Source organism: Spinacia oleracea, chromosome 2, assembly GCF_020520425.1.
Source record: "Spinacia oleracea cultivar Varoflay chromosome 2, BTI_SOV_V1, whole genome shotgun sequence".
Taxonomy (NCBI): domain Eukaryota; kingdom Viridiplantae; phylum Streptophyta; class Magnoliopsida; order Caryophyllales; family Amaranthaceae; genus Spinacia; species Spinacia oleracea.
Window position 1 is genome coordinate 72,407,593 of NC_079488.1, and position 19,865 is coordinate 72,427,457.

At 35.9% G+C, this 19,865-nt stretch overlaps 2 protein-coding genes and 1 long non-coding RNA gene across 4 annotated transcripts; 1 reads left to right on the forward strand and 2 right to left on the reverse strand.

Annotated features, from left to right (window-relative positions):
* Positions 1-1,293: 1,293 nt before the first annotated feature.
* LOC110801275 (uncharacterized) lies at positions 1,294-4,577 on the reverse strand. 2 transcript variants are annotated; one of them, XR_008927149.1, is made up of 5 exons: positions 4,409-4,577; positions 4,226-4,259; positions 3,193-3,350; positions 1,908-2,275; positions 1,294-1,583 (listed from the first exon to the last, which is right to left on the reverse strand). It is a non-coding gene; the product is annotated as an uncharacterized lncRNA (long non-coding RNA). The 2 variants fall into 2 exon arrangements; XR_002536855.2 differs by having other exon boundaries at positions 1,908-2,025; positions 4,409-4,574.
* Positions 4,578-8,304: 3,727 nt separating this feature from the next.
* LOC110801290 (cyclin-dependent kinase F-1) lies at positions 8,305-11,660 on the forward strand. The gene is made up of 2 exons (XM_022006636.2): positions 8,305-8,965; positions 10,385-11,660. The coding sequence occupies exons 1-2, from the start codon at positions 8,474-8,476 to the stop codon at positions 11,327-11,329; spliced, it is 1,437 nt and encodes a 478-aa protein (XP_021862328.1). The 5' UTR covers positions 8,305-8,473; the 3' UTR covers positions 11,330-11,660.
* A 119-nt stretch (positions 11,661-11,779) lies between these two features.
* LOC110801288 (probable plastidic glucose transporter 2) lies at positions 11,780-19,695 on the reverse strand. The gene is made up of 15 exons (XM_022006635.2): positions 19,385-19,695; positions 18,804-18,915; positions 18,169-18,280; positions 17,999-18,066; positions 17,785-17,917; positions 17,136-17,235; positions 16,921-17,033; positions 16,710-16,803; positions 15,682-15,832; positions 15,430-15,573; positions 15,281-15,354; positions 15,043-15,131; positions 13,841-13,955; positions 12,357-12,541; positions 11,780-12,263 (listed from the first exon to the last, which is right to left on the reverse strand). Exons 2-14 carry the CDS (start codon positions 18,874-18,876, stop codon positions 12,359-12,361), a joined length of 1,449 nt encoding a protein of 482 aa, XP_021862327.1. The 5' UTR covers positions 18,877-18,915; positions 19,385-19,695; the 3' UTR covers positions 11,780-12,263; positions 12,357-12,358.
* Positions 19,696-19,865: the final 170 nt, after the last annotated feature.

The window sequence follows — 19,865 nt, forward strand, 5'->3', positions numbered from 1 at the left end:
GTTCCACAATGATGTTCCAATTTTTTTCCATGTTTTTCAATGCACAGTTTATATCATATTTATCTTCAATTACACAATATTAAAAATAAATTTAATATTCTTAAAGCACTTACTAAGACGAATCAAACAAGTTACATGAATATATTTTTTCTTTTATATTCGAAAGAATTCAAAAGATTAGTTTTCAACTGTGTATCAAAAACCTGAAGTAGAACACATCGTGGAACAAATTGAGTATTCCCTCCGTATTTTAAAAAAGACACACTTTCCTTAAACGACCGTATTCAAAAAGAGATACACTTTCCTTTTTTGACATGTTTTGGTCTCCACTTTCCATTATATTAATATTTCTCTCTTTTTTTGTGATCCTCACACTTACTCACATCATCTTTTTATTATAATAAATAATTCACCCACTACCCAACTTTCATCTTATTTTAATAAATTGAACTCACTCTCCTAAAACAGCATGCCGGTCAAAGTGTATCTATTTTTAAAATACGGAGGGAGTATAATATAAGAGCTTATGTTTACTTTTATCATCTGAAAAAACACTGATTTTTTTTTTTACCACCTACTAAAATAAAAAGTTCAGCAAAAAGTAAGTAAAGTACGTTCACAAGAAAAACAATGTTACGGGGTTGTTTGCTTGACATCTACAAATGGGGAAGTGAAAATTCATGGGATTTTATAGATTGGGTAGTTGTTTGGTTGACATAAAAAAGTAAAAACAGGGGAAGTAGGAATTTGTGTGAAGTTAGAATTCCTACAAATGATGTTTGGTTGCACTTGGAAAGTTATATTTCCCTTGTATTAGTAATTCCCATGTATTAACTTCCTAGGAATTGATATTCTTTTTTAGTTGACCATAGGATATTAAAATCAAAAGCTTTTGTGTAAGACCGTCTAACGGTTAGACCATTTTTTCGGCACTAACTAAACTAGCACTAGAAGAAAAAAGCTCAAGTGCGGGCTCATTTTAAGGGGTTAAGTGCGGGCTTTTACATGTGCAGCACATGGCTTGCCCGCACTTGATGTTTCTCAAGTGCTGCCAAAATATTGGCAGCACTTGATACTTCAAGTGCTGCCAATTTTCAAAATGAGCCCGCACTTGACAAATTTGGTGCTGCCAATTTTGCAATATGAGCCCGCACTTGACAAAGTTTGTGCTGCCAATTTTGAATATGAACCCGCACTTGACAAATTTTGTGCTGCCAATTTTGGAAATTAGCCCGCACTTGACATAAAAATGGGCAGCACAAGCATAAAAAAGAGCCGCACTTGATATAAAAATGAGCCGCAATTGATCTAGAAATTTGTTATATAACTGATATCCCTGCTACATATATTATACAATTAGACCACGCCCACTAGTTAACCTCCATACATCACATAAAAAAAATATCCAATTATAATATAAAAATTGATTACATGACAATCCTATGAAAAACTAGCATCCATAATCTAAGATTCACTACAAGAAAATATCAAAGACAATAAATGGTAATGAACTTTGCCAACTTTTCTCGAACTTCATTTATCTACTCAGTGGTAAAAGGCTTCTCCCTCGGATTGTTGAATACCTAAAGAAGATCGATCATCGAGAAAAAAAATATGTTAGTTATATTATAATTATTATATGGTACAATGAAATAAGACATAATTTGCTCACAACAATGAAATAATGAACCTTATAATAATAAAAATGGCTTATTTCTCTCGAAACATTATAATATAATGAAATAATGAACCTTGTAATAATATACATCTTATCTACACAAAAAGAAAGGGTGTTATTGACTTGAAACATTTCAAAGAGACTAATAAGAAAGGGGGTTACTGACTTGAAACATTTCAGAAAAGTTCATGAATATTGTTCCATTTTAATCTTAAATTTAGACTCTCACCAATTACTCAATATCGTCTGCATTTGTCCTTCTTTGAGGCAGTTGCATGTTAACTATGTCTTCTCCAGGAATTTGTTGATCTTCATGCCTTGTTATTGCCAGGAGCTGGGTATTCTACCTGTTTTTACGGATCATAAGGTATGCAATTGCAGACAAATATATCAGTAGCACAGGATCAGCATATTCCACCAGGTCATATAGAATCCTTCCCCATTAAACTCGTAATTTCTTTTAAACAGTTAAGGTTCAAACAAACAAACATGGGACAAACTTATTTTCCTGTCCATCTTATACACTCAAATAATGGCCAATCCTCTTCCATCATCTTTTACACTTCAGTTAGCCAGGAATGTGAGGCACGAAATCCCCTGAAAAGGAGTTAACAAATGAACTAAAAAACTAAGCAATCTTGCTCTACTTGATATTTTATCCATCAGCAAAACCATCCTTGGCAAACAAAAAATAATAAGTTAAAAAAAACACCATCCAGTACAAAAGCAGGACTTCTTGAAGAAACCTTTTCATAATCCAGTGTTGATAAACATGCTGGCAAAATGAAAATGATCCAACTGATGATCATCAGCATGCATCAACAAGAAATTGACCAGGACGACGATCATGCAGTTAACCTACGTGCCTATGTGGCACTGTGGCAGTGCTTACTACAGCTCAGCAATAACATCAACAAACAGTAAAACTTAGTTCCAGAATTTCCTGATGTAAGAAGCTTCCAACTTCTTTTTCATACAGCTAATGATTCTTGTAATATTTGTGAACTTAGTATATAGTTTTACATCCTCATATTGTATTCTCGTTCATTACAATAAAAATGAACACTTTTTTTAGCAATAATACAATAATTACTTCCTCTGTAAAACTCTATGTTTTCTTTGTTCTTAAGAATGAAGTTCGGCAATTAGCTTTGATGAAGGTGTTATGCTGCTACTGAATTGTAAGACGATGATCTTCACTTCCTAAATTCTAGTATGCAATTGCAAATCTATTTATTGTTTAACACAAATCTACTTATTGTTAAAAAGTTTTTATTATTCTTGAAATCCAACTTTAAAAAAGAGTACTAACACGTAACATGTACAACTACAAATCAAGTCAGTTAAACTTCAAAAACTACTTGGGTCTTAATCATTGATGTGACAGCAGACCAGCCGAGACACCTAATGTACCTCTGTTCTGGTTGCTAAAAGCACTCTTATCATCTGATTTATCCATTTTGAAAAGATAATTACAAAAAATCGAGAAACAAAGTAAATAGTTGTGACCCTACCTCTTCCCAGGATTTTCCAGTGCCTTCAAGCAAAGCAGCATTGCACGTCTTCAATTCTATTACTGAACCAGTAAACATGGAGGCCGTTTCCTCCCTAAAATTCCCATTATAAGCTTCCCCAAGTATCCCAATACAGTGAAAGCCCAAGTGATCTCAGCCTGAATGAACCAGAAGGATACATTAGCAAGACGCATTGAGAAAGAAAGTAATACAATCATAAACAATATGAAGAAAGTTGAAGGATGAGGTAAATATCAGTTTTAAAAAAACTAACCTAAGACTGCAGTTTACAGATAAGGTACATCTTATGGTCAGCATTAGGTAGAGCATGAGGCTAACTATTGAAACACATACTGACACTTATGTGTTTCAGTTCCCAAACCAGATGTTGTCGTTCTCCCTCACCAGAAAACTTCCAAATATAACAATGAAAAATCAATCCAATAACAACTAATGGTGAGATGGTCTCGCAATAAGCTAACTATTGAAACACATACTGACACTTAACCGAAAATTTACTAGGAAAATTGATCACAGATTGTTCCTAAACCGCTAAACGGCATTGGTGGAATTAAGTTACAATGAGACGGACTCACTTAAGAGTTTGTGATCAATCAATTGAACTATAGTGACGAAACCAACAGAATATGAATTACCAAACAATTTCAACATTACAGCGTTTAAACATCATCTTTTTTGCACATCAATTCAACAAGCTCTACCACAATATCAAATAATTTACTACTCCGAAGTTCATAGCAGCTAATAATTGACAATAAATTCAATTAAAACACACAAATTTGATTGCATACAGATTCCGCGGCTGGCTCCAGTAATCCAAACAACAGAATATGGATATCAACAAACAATTTCCACATCACAGCGTTTAAACATCATATTTTTTTACTACATACGCACCAATTCAACAAGCTTTACAACAATATCAAAAAAATTACTATCTGAAGTTCACAGCAGCTAATAATTAACAATAGAAGCAATAAATTCAATCAAAACACAAAAATTGATCGCATACCGATTCCGCGGCTGGCTCCAGTGATCCAAACTACCTACAAAATATTTGCATAAAAATTAATAAATTAACGAAAAATGAGAGGTCCTCCAATGTCCATGAAATTGGAGTAAAGGAATTGATTAGGGCGGAGGATTGAAGAGGAAAATCGCCAAAAATAACCAGAAAAAAAATAGATGAATAAACCTGAATTAGTCTGATCTGGAAGAGGGTAGAGATCAACGGAGGTAGGGGAGATCGATCTCCAGCGGTGAAGAAGCGACGACGACGACAGAGGAGAGAGAAAATGAAGTGAAGAGGAAGAGGGAGAAGAATCGGGGAGAGAGAAAACGAATGCTTCTCTGATTTTAGAATTAAATTATTTTTTATTTTTTTTGTAATACTTTAGAAATTTTATGTGCGGCTTTTGTAAAATGAGCCCGCACATGAGTTTAAAGCCCGCATTTGAGTTTAAGTGCTGCCAATTTTTTAAAATAGCCCGCACTTGTGAAAATGTATTTTTTCTTTTATTTTTCATGCTCTCAAGTGCTGCCAATTTACTAAATGAGCCGCACTTGAAGGGAAGCACATGACGATTTTTCCTCTAGTGTAGTGTAAAACATAACTAAAAGTAATAAAATCATAACTAATAGAATAACAAAATAGTTAAGGTATAAATACAAATAGTTATATTTATGAGTCGAATAGTTATTGTTTTTTAACAAACTTATTATTAACTAAAAGTAATAAAATCTCAACTAATTGATCTCATTGCTTAACTAATCAATTTCATTGTTTTACTAATTGGTTCAGTGCTTAACTAATCAGTTTCATTAGGTGACAACAAAGTGGTCTAACCGTTAGACGGTTTTTCCTAAATGTTTGTATATTAAAATTCCTATGGGAAGTTCTACTTACCTGAGGGGACTAGGTAAGTAACTTCCCCTATTTTGGAGGAAGTGGAACTTCTTAGGAAATTTTACTTCATATGCGGCTATGCTCATGTCACCCAAACAACATCTTTAATTTCTCTTTACTTCATAGGAAATGAAATTTCTCATGCATTAGAATGTCAAACAAACTGGCCCCTTTTGGTCAGTCAAAATTCATGGAAATTTCTAATTCTCATGTTGTCTATCAAACAACTTTAGGAAATTCCAAGGAATTTAACACGGGACTTCATTTCCCTTGAATTACAACTTTTTATAAAAATTAAATTCTCCTGTTAACCAAACAAACCATAAGTTCAACAAAGAAAAGTTAAGTTCAGTACAAATAGCTAGGTATCAGCGAAATTTAACAACCTCATATGTTCTCTAATAGTGGCGACATTTTGATTTTTACACAATTTAGACTCTGTTTTGTTCGACTTTAATTTGTTTCAAACAAAATAAGTTCAGTTAAGTTCAGGTAATACAATTTCTGAAAAAATAAGTTTTTTTTTAGACATTTTTACACACAAATAATTTTATTTTTCAGATAAATAATTTTTTTTCAGACCAAATAAGTCCAATGGAACGGATCTTTATACTAATCTTTTACCATCTCATTAGATTTAGTGTCACGATGTATTTTTTTCTCAATTTCAATTTACTCCCTCCGTCCCGGAATACTCGCAACGTTTTTACTGGACACGCTTGCCAATGCACAACTTTGACCACCAATATCTTTAACTACATATTATAAAAACTTATAAAATATTAATATTTTTAAAATATATATTAAGATGTAACCAACAATATATTATATACTAACAATTGTTTTCATATACTTGAAATGGTCAAAGTAAATTATGTGAATAGTGCAAAAAGTCAAACCGTTTCGAATAATCCGAGACGGAGGGAGTAATAATTTTATTTATCTATTACTCCATATTCAAAATACGGAGTATATATATACTCCGTAATCAAAATATATACTCCGTACTACGTATTTGGTAAAAATGGAAGTGAAAACTGTCACAACGGGTAGAAACCGGAGCAAGTACTCCGTGTAAGAATTGAGTAAATAGATCTGCAGGTCCCTAAACTTTGCCAAAAGGAGCAGTTAGGTCCCTCAAGTTTCAAAAGGAGCATTTAGGTCCCTGCGTTTGGATGGAATCCGCTGCTTTTTGTTTTCCGTCACTAACGTCCGTTAAAATGCATTTAAATTAAAAGGAAACTAAATAAAAGGCACTAAACGACAAAAAAACAGTTACATTTACCATTTACCAATAATTAAATAAAGGGAAATTCATTTCAGTTAGCTTTTTACAAAAATATAGCCGTTGAGGCTCTCAAAAAACAGAGTATTTAACATTCCATGGCAAATAAAACACTTAAAAATTTTGTAGAACGTGAATTATGAATTTTGTTACAATTTACAATTAGACGTTGCACTTACCGATATGTCCAATATTTCATGCTCCTGAATCTAATTTATTTATCAAGTTTCGATGTGTGTTCAAGCCCGTCTAATTAATTAAATAAATGAACATAAACGAGCTTGTTCACGAGCTTGTAACATGAACGAGCATGTTTGTGTTCAGATCATAAACGAGCTTGTAACTGATTTGTTTAATGAGCCTCATTTTGTGTTCTATCTCGTCTCAAAGCTAAGCTCGCTCATCAGAGTATTATTTAACGAAATTCAATTAATGGTCATACTCGTTAGATAAGAGGACGTAAAAGAGCTTCGTCCGAGTAAGGTAATGAACCTTAATACGGAGTATGTGTTCAAACTAGGCACATATACGGAGTATGTATCCACTGTTCTGGAAATTTAAACATTTGTATTAGATACAAGTTGCATTTCAGACGCACTATATTTAATTTGGTCTTCCTTGGTCTACTAACTACTCCTAAGTATTTAATGAGGAGCATTGAGATGTGAGAAACAGCTTATCTTCCATTGGTCTTCCTTGACTATATAAACACAAGGGGGTTGGCTTAAAGCATTACAACAAGACTATATTTAATTTGGTCTTCCTTGGTCTACTAACTACTCCTAAGTATTTAATGAGAAGCATTGAGATGTGAGAAACAGCTTATCTTCCATTGGTCTTCCTTGACTATATAAACACAAGGGGGTTGGCTTAAAGCATTACAACAATATTCATCTCTTATATCTTGGTTTGTATTCAATACTCCATATATATTTCTTCTTCTACTCAACAACCCAGTTTTTTTTCCTTTCAATTCATCACAACACAATGAATATCTTCTTAACCATAGAAGATTTCGTATACAAATATCACCCCCCATATCAGAAAATAAAAATTAGTCATAAAAAAAACACAACCGTAGTTTCTCTGTCTAAGTAGCCTTCCAATGTCATGCTTCCATGACCCCTTGTTGAGTCATTCTCAAAGGGGTTGTGAATGTTGGAGAATCCTGAAAAGCAGATCATCGAATGGTGAGGAAATCATTTTTCGATGAAGTGAAGCTTGGGTTCGACAAAGGCGTGTTGGAAGGGATCCACCTCGTGGGGCCTCACCTCGAGAGTTCTAGATCATGGCCATCAAACCAAGGCTTCAAGCAGTACATGAAACGAATGGATGGCATGTGAACAGAAGGTACGCGAGGCAGTTGGTCTGTATCCCAGAATGCCTGTATCCCGGGCCGAACAAACGTGAGTCGGATCAAATTGTGCATAAATGGTATCCGTTACTCGGTTGGTCTTATGTTATGGTTCAAGTGTATTACCCTTTTGAGGATTGGGTTGGCAACGGGTATTTACTAGCCGTGTACAGTGGAGAAGGACCATTGTCATGTAACTAGATTATCCTTTATTAATATATGTTGTGATTTTGTGTTTAATAAGTTAAGTGTAAGAACTATTTGTAATCAGTTTTGATGAAATGTGTATGGTGAAAAAGCAAATGAAAAGGCTAAGGAACTTGAAAAAGCTAAGTCAAAATCAAAAGAAGCTATTTTAAATCATTTATACACATGTAAATTGATTTCCCTTTATTTAAAATCAGTTTTATTATTATTTAATTGAACTTAACGGAAAATGTAACGGTGTTAATAAAAATAGCTTATTCCATCCATTTTGAGGGACCTAAATGCTCCTTTGAAACTTGAGGGACTTAACTGCTCCTTTTGGCAAAGTTAAGGGACCTCCAGACCTATTTACTCTGTAAGAATTTGTAATAAATTTTTTTCAGGAAAAAACTACTCTGCCTAAATCCAATCACCTCCCCCTCTCTCCCTCTTGAAAACAAACACCTCCATTGTTATTCCTCATACCTCCCATCCATCCAAAACCCCTCAAAATAAAAAATAAATAAAAATGGAATCACCCACATCATCAAAAAGCTGGAGTATCTACGGAAGAAGAGAAATCACCGCAAAGTACGAAATCAAAGAAGTAATCGGCTCCGGCGCATACTCCGACGTTTACCGTGCACTCCGCCGATCAGACGGCTGTCCTGTTGCCTTAAAAGAGATCCATGATTATCAGAGCTCATTCCGTGAAATCGAGGCCCTACAAACCCTCCAAAACTGCCCAAACGTTGTCGTTTTGCACGAGTATTTCTGGAGGGAGGATGAAGATGCTGTGCTTGTATTAGAGTATTTGAAGACTGATTTAGCTTCTTTAATTCAAGAGGGCAAGAAGAAATGGACGGCTGGGATTTCGTCTGGGGAAATTAAGCGATGGATGGTCCAGATTTTACATGGGGTTGATGCGTGTCATCGAAATTCTATTGTTCATCGTGATCTTAAGCCGTCTAATTTGTTGATTTCTGAAAATGGGGTCTTGAAATTGGCTGATTTTGGTCAGGTGAGGTGATTGTTGCTATTTTGTGAATTTTTTTGTTCTTCTGGTGTTTATTTTGCTTATTATTTGAAAATGTAGAATGAGTTTCATGGTGAGCATTTCTTATTTGTTGGAAATTAATTGAAGAATGCTGTTTATATTGCATTTTATGGGTATTTCTAGATTTGATTTGTGTTTTGAGTAATAGGAAAGAAAACTAAGCGGACTACGTGAATCCAACATTACAGATTGTATGCAGAGGTTAATCAGGAGAATGAGAATGAATCAAAGAGTACAATTGGGTGATCAAAGACTACACTTATATAGTGCTTTAATGCTTGTGGATGAGTGATCATACAAATTATGAGCTCTTTATTTGGATGTTCGTAGCCTAGTGTAGTAATGCTTGGATGTTTTTTCTATAAAAGAGTTATACTTGAGTTTGCTTTTGGTCCGTTCTGGAGCGTTTCTGATTTTGACCACTTGCCGTGGCGTGGAGGGTTTTTTTGGTTCGTTCTTTCTTGATACAAGGCCTTTTAATTTGAGTTTTAGTGGTACATGGCTAGTTTTGGTTTGATGAGGTGAGAGATTTGAGATTGAAGTTGGCTGATTTTGACTAAAATTAAATTATTACTAGAAGAGAGATTTCTTCTTCTTGGCTACAACGGAGTGTTTTATTATGAAGTTTTAGGGGGATTAGAAGTTCTGATCATTGTTATCAGATGGGTATGTAGATGAGTGGTAACTTGGGTGAATTTGTATACGTGGAGCTTTCAGTTTGGTTCTTACAGGCTTGGATATTTGGAGAGTTCCCAAGATTGTTCTTTGTATGTTTCCTTATTTTTTCTTGATTTGGGCTTCATGATTGCACATTAGATGTCACTTGGTTGTTAAGATGTTGTCTTGACTCTTGAACATCTTTTTCGGGCATTGATGTTGAATGTATCAGTTTGGTACTTTGGTTTGTGGATAATAAAAAGCAGGGTCTTTACGGCTTTAGGAGTATGGAATATTACTCTTGTCAAGGATTTGCAATTTTCAAAGTGAAGATAACTGTTTGGTTGACAATAGGAAGTTTTGTGGGAAGTTCTAGTTACCTTGAGGGGGCTGTTTAACCAACCTCGCCCATTTTGTGAGAATTAGCACTTCACTTGACGAGTCATTGACTTATTGTCAACCAAACACCCCTGAGGAGTTGTACTTCCTGTGTAATTTTATACGAAGTATAAACTAGACGACCACTTAGTTTTCTGATTACTGTACGAGTGTATGATGGATTTTATGTGTTGCAAAAATTCCAATAATTGTGGTAATATTACATGCTCTTTTCCTCACTCCAATTAAATTCACAAATCTAAAAAAGCTGCTAACTTTATTTACATGTAGTCTTGGATTGTAACATGAAACCTGCCGATCATTCCTGTTCCCAACTGTTGTTTTCAGGCAAGGATTCTCCTAGAGCCAGGCTTTGTTGCATCTGCAGAAGACTTGCAATCGCAACACGATGAGCGAGATGCAACAGCTCAAGGTCATCCATCTACACTCCAACAACCTGAAGTCATCATTAATGACTCAAGGGAGCAGGCTTGTATAAATCAAGAGCAAGGTAATCTAAGCAAAGAAGACTTTTTCAGAAATTTAGTTATGCTGAAGGCTAAAGCTGCTGCTACAGATGAGACAGATAGGGATTCAAACACTCCTGATGGAGATAATTCCTGTCTTGCTACTTGCACCGCGAGTGAAGTAGAAGATGATCTACTCAAAGGTTCACATACATATGAACCCGATGCAGGTGAGGAAAATTACGGTCCTCTCACTTCATGTGTTGGGACTCGGTGGTTTAGAGCTCCTGAGTTGCTCTATGGTTCCATAGACTATGGAGTGGAGATAGACCTTTGGTCATTAGGTTGCATTTTTGCTGAGCTTTTCAGTTTAGAGCCCCTCTTTCCTGGAACATCAGATATAGATCAACTCTCTAGAATTTTCAACGTTTTGGGCAACTTAACGGAGGAGACCTTTCCTGGTTGTTCAGACCTCCCTGATTATAAAATGATTTCATTCTGTAAAATAGGAAAACCCCTTGGGTTAGAAGCATGCTTGCCAAATCGGTCAGCCGATGAAATCCTTATAGTTAAGAAGCTCCTATGCTTTGATCCTGCAAGTAGAGCTACTGCAATGGAGCTTTTAAACGACAAGTACCTATCAGAGGATCCTCTGCCAGTTCCAATTTCTGAGCTTAGAGTTCCATTGACTAGATGTGCTCCTGATGAGGATTCCCCTGGTAATTGGCATGACTACAGAGAAACAGGTTCAGACTCAGATATTGATGAGTTTGGTGGTGTAAATGTGACCAAAACCAACACTGGTTTCTCAGTTCGCTTCGACTAAGAAGAGTAGCAGATTTCAGGGCCATGTATCCAGATACATGTTCATCAATTTTTAATTCATCATTGGCAACCTACATAATATTCTTGGACGCCATACTGGTATTAGGCCAGCCATAATTATAGAGTATGTAATTTTCCGAGATGACAGACACTGGCCAGTTTTCGTGATTGTACTCCTTCATTCCTTGTATTTTTTATTTCCTGTGTATTATTATTTTTAAGATACTGCTAATGACAACAAAATAAGCGAAGCCATCGCTTTCTAAGTGCATTTATCGACTTGTATAAGATAAGATAACCAAGTTTATCGTGATTCATCATGAATATCTCAATATCTGTTCCCGCTATAGACCACAGATAAACAAGGTGTGCGCCTACATTGTGACAAACCTTAATACAAGTATACCACAGAAAACATAACTATGACTTTGACAACACATTTACAAACGAATTGATTAACAAGTCAGCAGCTATTTGAATCATGTATCAACATCTCTTTCCACTGTAGAACAAACAGCTCAGAACATCTGCTTACAAGTTTCACATTCCATTTTCAAGGGAACTGATAACCACCCGTCTTTCTTCGTCCACCAAAAGCTCACATTATCAACACAACATATTGCAATGCAAACATGTTGTATTAGCTTATATACGTAAATACAAAGCACTAGTTTTGTACATTCATAACTCATAGGCTCATAACATATACAAGTTCCTCATACGTGTAATACTGGTTTCTGCTGCTAAGCTTAAGTTTCTAAGGAACAAATTGGTTACAGCGATAGGCTCTTCAAATAGTAGTCTCGCTCTATTAGTCGTCATATCATCCTCGTCAATAAAGTCTCTTGTTCTTCTTACATTAGACGTTTAATCTTAATCTTCAGTATGTCAAAGGGTAGATATTCTACAACTGTTTGTTACTGCATAGGAAACACCTGAAAAGGACCCGTGTAATTACTAAAACAAATTACCCAAATCATGATAATAGGTTCTCAATCCCTAAAAATTGATGGGAGGCGGAAAGCTACCTCTATTCATCAGGAAGGAGAGCAATCTCAATTTCTTGCAGTGATCTTCCTTTTGTCTCTATCACATTCTTCTTAACAAAGGCAACAGCTACCAGGCAGACAGTGCTGAAAACAGTATAGAGGAGCTGTGGTCCAACTTTTTCAAGTAGACGCAAAAACAACAAGCCCACCAAGAAGTTAAAGACCTGCAGGAACGGCAGAGAAGTAATCACTGTTAATTGTTTTCAGCTCTATCATTTGCCACAAAACTTGTACATTTGTACCAACTCCACTAAACTGGCACCCAACCCACAGACCACAGATCTTGTCAACAACATTAACAATAAACCAATGCAACTAGAAAAGCCCTTTTCCTGGGAGGGGTAAGGGGTTCTAATTTTAGTTGATCTTTACGCCCATTTGGTAGCCGGTAATAATGGTGTCAATGGGAATGAATTTGTACGTAAATTTGTAAGGAAAATCAATATTCATTCCCATGGTAATGCTAGGTGATTCAAACTTATCTATGTTTTCTTTATAAATTTTCATTACCATCCATTACCATTTTCGGAGTGGTATTGGGTTGGAAATTTGGAATGCAAATTTATGAAGAAAAACACCATGCGACAATGTGATGTAATTTTCTTGTCAAATAACACTTAGATTTATTCCTATTCCCACCATTTATTACCGGTTACCAAACGGGCCGTTAGTCCCATGCAAATGATTATCTCCTCTTTCATGATAAATAAAAGGCACAAGTAGCCAATCTGTTCAATATGATGCCCAACATTTCCAATCTTGTTTATTCTTGACTCTTGAGATTTGAGAAAATAAATTGATGCATTTTCTTCAGCCTTCGTATTATCTGAAGGTAACCCAAAGAGTTATCTCTGACCGATGAAGGAATACCAATTGTTATTGAGAGCCTTTTACAGCACAAATGATCTCTATTATATGAACAGAAATCTAAAATCATGTTACCAAATAACTTCACTGCGATGAGTTTCCCAAGATAACCAAAATGACAAAGATCAGGATAAGATACTTATTGACCCCAATAAATGAAGGAGAGAGTCAAGGTAGAATTGGCATGCCTAGTTCACCACCATAGCTACCAAAATATGTTTTAGTAATACTGTTACCATGGAGCAGCAAATGTAATATTATGGAGGCATTATATATAAGACTATAAACACAGATCATTCACCATTATCATTATCATTACCCCATTGCCTCAAAGAGGCTCCCGCAAGAAGCGGGGTAAGGGGGGGGGTCGGACGTACGCAACCTTACCCCTGCAATCGCAGAGAGGTTGTTTCCAATTGACCCAAAAGCGATAACGGGACAACAACGGGACGACCATCTTCTACTTCATGGAAAGGAAGCGAAGAGGTATTAAGAGCCATTTTGATTTAGTCCATCACATCCCACAGCCAAAAGAACAAATGAACATAGATACAATACATTATTACAAAAGAAACAAGGAGTTTTCAGAATCCTACCCAATGGACTGACATACAAAAGGCTATTGCTTTTGCTCTGATCCGGCTTGGAAATATTTCAGGGAGGAGCAGGCCCGGTACAGGACCAGCACCAACAGCAAATGTTAGAACATATCTGCATATTGTTAGCAAAGTCAGACATGTAAGCATGCTATCGTTTATCAATTTCTTATGGGTCAAACCGTCAAAGACAGTGACCATTAAAAAGTGATTATTTACACCCTCTACATGATTTGTGTCTAACCCACAGTCCTCGCTGGTATAAAGCAAAGGGTGGCGATAATTTGGTACATATTACTGATCTTTCATAGCATGAAACAGATAAAAGACAAATTGGATTTCTTTTCTGTATAACGATAATTTCCTCCCACATTGACCAATAAAACAGGTAAATGAAAAACGGAAAGATATAATTTACAGAGCTGAACACGAAAGCACACAAATAACAATAATATTCTTACATCAAATCTCTTACGGAAGAGCAGAAGTACCATTGAAGGTAATAGAATATAAATCACAAAAGGGTTGCATTTTATAAACCACACTTTCACATGCCAGTTTTGAACTTGGAAAAACAGGAGTGTTTTGGGAAGCATGCCAAGGGGGGCTCTATACAGTTTTATCATCAAAATATGTCGTACATCATCACTTTTTTTCTCCAAGGGAAGCTTTTTACTAGTGCAGATAACTAATGATTAAACAACAAAAAGGATGACTATCATATTCCACCAATAGCTTCACTCTGCAGTTTATTTACCATGTAAAGTCATGCCAACCACTTGACAACTCTATCCTAGTCTGTGTCAGTCTGTGTCATACTTACACAACCATTCAAAGAAATTTTCATTTTAAAAGATTAGCAGCATGTAAATAAGGCAGAACATTAACATGAATAAATAACACTAATAATCATTAGACTGATAGATAACATTTCTGGCTACAATGGTTTTCCGTAAAACATGTCACCAGGTGTAACACCATTCAGCAAGGTGCAAACTTTTACCAAAACAAAAACCCCAACTTCAACTAGTTTGGAGTGGTATCTTTCCTTTACAAAGGAGGTTGTGCCTTTATGATAGGGTAGCTAAAGTAACATGAATAGTTGTTAAAAAGCAAGGACAAAAGCCAATGCGTAATTTCGATGTTCAATTCTGAGAATGCCATAGCATGGAAAGGCAGAGCTAAAATTGAAAAATACTCACAAAAGCACGCCACCCACGGATAAGTAGAATGCTACCGCCTTTGGCATATAAGAACTTGCCCCAGCGACTTGCAGACCCATAGATACAGCCTGTACTTGAAGTAAACAAGGCAAAAAAACTCGCAGGCATCAGGCTTTGTTGGAGACATAGGACTTAAAGACGGTGCTATTGAGGAAAAGGGGGAGGCCAGAGGGAGGGTTGAAGGACAATGACAAATGAAATGTTCAGTAGAAATTACCATGCCCAAGAAACTCCAAAGCAGCAGCAGTTTTCTCCCCACCTTGTCCATTAGTGCCATTGCAATAAAAGAGCCTGATGACATTTATCAGTGAGAGCAATAAAAATAATCCAAAGTATACACGAAAACTAACCAACAATTAATAGTACCTGCTAAATTGGAGATTCCTATGAACACGTTTGTAACGTTCGATGGTATACCAACAGTTTTAAACACAGTCGATGAGAAATAAAAAACAGCGTTTATACCAGATAGCTGCTGCAAAGCATACAGGGTTGATCCAATAAAAACAACTGCAAAAGGAATAAGTGAATACAAGCATCTTTGGCAGATAATAAATTTCGTAAACAAACCACTGAAAGCGGCAAAGCACATCTTCACCACAGTGGTACTGGACCTACCTCTTGAATGTCGACCAGAGAGCAATTCCAATAGCTTCACTCCCTCAGTTTCTCCTCTATCAGATTTTTCCAACTCCATCATCGCAGAATGGACATGTGACCCTCCTAAAAGTTTATCAAATTCAGCCTCCGCCTCTGAAGTTCTTCCTTGCTAAATCACGTGATGGAAAAGATGTAAGCATTTAAGTTTTAACCACAAAAGGTTTTTAATGAAAAAGCAAGCAACAACAAGTCTGTCTGATTCTCAGAGCAGAAGCACGAGGATAATCAAACATGTATCAACAGGAGACTGATATCTCTAATTCATGGCAAGTGGCTGCTCTAACCGTAATAAGATTAATAATATAGACCAGGTGATAAGTTGAAAACGGGAACTCATGTCGTGTAAAATATCTATGAAAAAATGAAAAAAGAAGAAAGGAAAAGAAAACAAAAGGATATAGAAAAGGATTTATTTCATAGTAATCGTCAAATATAAATCACATGAACATTACAAATGTGACATTATTTTAGAATGCCCATTATGTTCTGATTAGCATCATTGAGCTAAGAAGACCCTCCGAATAATTGGACAGGCATAGTATTATTTAGGGCCCTTCCCCCAGGTGCATGGTACGTCTACTAAGTACTAACTAGTTTAATATTACTAAATACTACTACATTAGTAAATTGCATTATGTTACCCATTCCAAAGAACACTGGACACAAGAAGCCGAGGGATTACAAGAACGCCTATGACAGTTACTTAATAGCACACTCCTTCACTTGGAATAAGAAAGCAAATGAAGAAAAGATACAACTAAAAGAAATCAAGCAGGCGAAGACAGTAGATTATTGGACATATAAGGCGACATAATACTCTTGAAGCAGCATAATGATGGGCGCAATTGGAAAGACAAATTGGCAGAGCACAAAAGAAATATGTCCACATGATTCATAACTTACAACTTACAAGATTCAAGTCTTGCTCATAACAGAGTTCAAAGAGGCACTCAAAGACAAACATGTGTAGATGAATAGGAGCAAACCTTGTAAAGCCAAATTGGACTCTCGGCACAGAATATCATGCCAAGACCAAGTGTAGCAGCTGGAATGGTGGAGAGCCAAAAACATAAACGCCACCTGAATGTTAAAGGTAAGAGATGCAGTAAAGTCTGACCAATTAAGCATTGGAAGATTTGAAATGCTGTCAAGGAAATTCCTATATGGGGAGTTGGCATGTGTAATGAATCTTCTTACCATCCCATAATATCTTTTGAAGGAATTCCAACAACTAGAGCTGCCATAAGTCCAAGACATGTAGCAATCTGAATGAAGCTTCCATAGGTACCTCTTACAAAAGCTGGAGAAATCTATTTTTATCCATGCCAAAGAGAAATTATTTCTATTAGTAAGGGAAAGACAACCATGTGACCACAATATATACGCTGACCTATACAGCTCAGAACTCATACCTCTGCTACATAGAGAGCAGCAACTGAGGATCCCACGCCCATTCCAGAACCAACTAACAGCCTTCCCAATAGCATACCCTGCAATGTTGTCGACATTGCACTGAAAGAAAATGGACGGTCAGCTCAACATGGTCTAACTAGTTGTCTAGTTTTTAAAAAATCTGACAGCCAAATTACCAGGCAGTGGCTATCAAGAAACAGCTCGTTTCATACAAGGCCTGGAAACAGTAAATAGTTTTACATACAACATTTGAGTAATGCATCTCACCACTAGTAATCAATGGATTTTCTTTTTGTGTTTATTTCCACTTACTATTGCGTGGAGACATGACTATTCATTCTAATGAAAATGAATGGAAATAAATACAAGCTATTCAAGATGAATCAACATGGTCATTCACAATGGACATTCCATATAACATTACAAACAAGCTAACTGCCATTTGCTTTAAGTTATTGCTCTGTGCAAAACAAGCTGTAAGTTTGTCATAAAAATGTCAAGGAAGTCTCAAGAGAAGTTACAATAGACATCAATTTTAATAAGGAGGTAAAAATACCGAGGTTACCAAATTTTGAATAGTGTTAAAAAAAGTCTGTGACTCCTTACAACAATTAAGATGGTGAGTAAGCCAAGGAGAGAAAAACTTACCTCATAGATGCACCTACTACCATGGGAAGAGCAGATAGCTGAAAAGCTCTACGACGTCCAAAACCATCAGCAATTGAACCACTAAAAACACATCCGACAAAGGCACCGCCAAGGCATATACTCACCACGAGACCTTCATTTATTGCAAATAGAGTCAAATAATAGAAACTAGAGACCTGAAAATAATCCATGACTTCCTATTTACATGTTTTACCTTCTGCCAATGTGCTTCCTCTGAAACCAAGATCCAGAGAGATGCTCTCAAGTGGTTCATTAACAACTCTGTCACAAAACAAAACATCAAGGGATATCACAAGTTCTAACTTTCATTAATGTAACATACTAACATGTAGGGGGGAAAATATTCAAGGATCTCGAACAAACCCAATATGATAGCCAAACAAGAATGAAGTCATTGTTGCCACAAGTACATGAGGCAGCGATCGCTTCCACGATGGATTCCCACTATCTTGCCAAGTATCATTCTGCGAGAAACCTAAAAAAGGCAGCTAACAACATCATGCTTTATTCAAATTAAGTCACACATTAGTCATTACTATGTTACTTCTGATTATGTGATTGCCAAATGCAAACGGAACAAAGTATATACTCCGTAGTTAAGTGCACTAAAGATCAAACCAAAAACTAAAACCCGAGAGAAGCCAAGATATGCATCTCCAATTTACATTTGTTATGAATTTTCCGAATTCATTCAAGAAAACATAATGGACTAAATCAAATGGCTCTCTAAACCTCTTTCGCTTTATGGTTTAATTGGAAACAACCTCTCCGCAATTCCAGAGGTAAGGTTTGTATACGTCCAATCCCCCTACCCTGCTTGTTGCAGGAGCCTCTTTGAAGACACCAGGGTAACGATAATGATGATAATGATGAATTCTAGAAAAAAACAATAAATCCTTAAACTTGTGCTTCACTCCACTCTACTACCCTTGAATAATACTGCATGTTATACGAACCTCAGTAAGTAATATTTTTGAGCTTACAAAGGTGGAATATACCTAAATTATCTTCTTCGTTCATCGTTTCTGAATAATCTCTCGAATTCATTCGCTTATAAGTCGGAAAATTCATTCCAACACCGAAATCAACACATGCGCATCAATTATAAATCTGCAAGATCAAACAAATTTCACATCACAATCATTTCAACTTCTCACTCTCACATTTGAGATTATTGTGCTCCAAATGTTCCACAATAAAGATCGCTTAAGCTCTAATTTCAAAATTTAATTTTCTTTTCGCCGACAACAAATACAGGAGAAATCAAATAACACCGGAATTCCAAATCAAACATAAAATAATAAAAAAGGAACAACAGCTGTTCAGATGAATTTGAAGTTGAATACCTTTAAAACATCAAAATTGTAGAAGATTGAAAGAGATGATTCAACCAGAAAAGGAGAATGCTCCAAAATCTCCACAATAAACATCACTTAAGCTCTAATTTCAAAATTAAATTTTCTTTTCGCCGATAACAAATACAAGAGAAATCAAATATCACCGTAATTCTAAATCAAGCTCAAAATAAAAAAAAAGAGAAAGGAACAACAGCATTTCAGATGAATTTGAAGTTCAATACCTTGAACACATCAAAATTATTGAAGATTGGATGAGATTATCAACCAGAAAGGAAGAATTTGGTCGGAATTCGATTGATAAACGATGAAGTTCGTCGGCGATAATCAGTTTACCACTGTATAACGAACTTGAAGAGTAAAGAACAGGAGAAGCTGCGCGAAGTTCCTTGAAATAGCGGGTAATTACGCAAGGGAAGAGAGAGAAAATGAGGAATTAATGTTTTTATGATGCTGTTTTTTTGAGATTGTTGTTGGTGCTAGATTTTTTTACAAGTTGGTAGCTTTTTTATTACTCCTTTTGCGAAGATTCGTAACGAAGTACTAGAAAAGGCAAGAAAGGCAAACCATATCTTTCACGTTTCTTTTTGGATATATTTATAGTACTGTGGTGTAGAAAACTAGTGATGGCAGATTGAATAGGAACATTTTCTTTTGCATAGGACTTGTGCGCAATAAGTGTACACCCAAATTTCACATTTTCAT

What these genes read in the sequence shown, in the direction of transcription:
- LOC110801290 (XM_022006636.2), top strand. Translation starts at nt 8,474, where the DNA reads ATGGAATCACCCACATCATCAAAAAGCTGGAGTATCTACGGAAGAAGA. An exon ending in AATTGGCTGATTTTGGTCAG is followed by an intron (nt 8,966 to 10,384) that starts GTGAGGTGATTG and finishes TGTTGTTTTCAG; the next exon opens with GCAAGGATTCTCCTAGAGCC.
- LOC110801288 (XM_022006635.2), bottom strand. Translation starts at nt 18,876, where the DNA reads ATGAATTTTCCGACTTATAAGCGAATGAATTCGAGAGATTATTCAGAA. An exon ending in TCAAAAGATATTATGGGATG is followed by an intron (nt 16,804 to 16,920) that starts GTAAGAAGATTC and finishes TTTAACATTCAG; the next exon opens with GTGGCGTTTATGTTTTTGGC. An exon ending in CTCTGGTCGACATTCAAGAG is followed by an intron (nt 15,574 to 15,681) that starts GTAGGTCCAGTA and finishes TTCCTTTTGCAG; the next exon opens with TTGTTTTTATTGGATCAACC.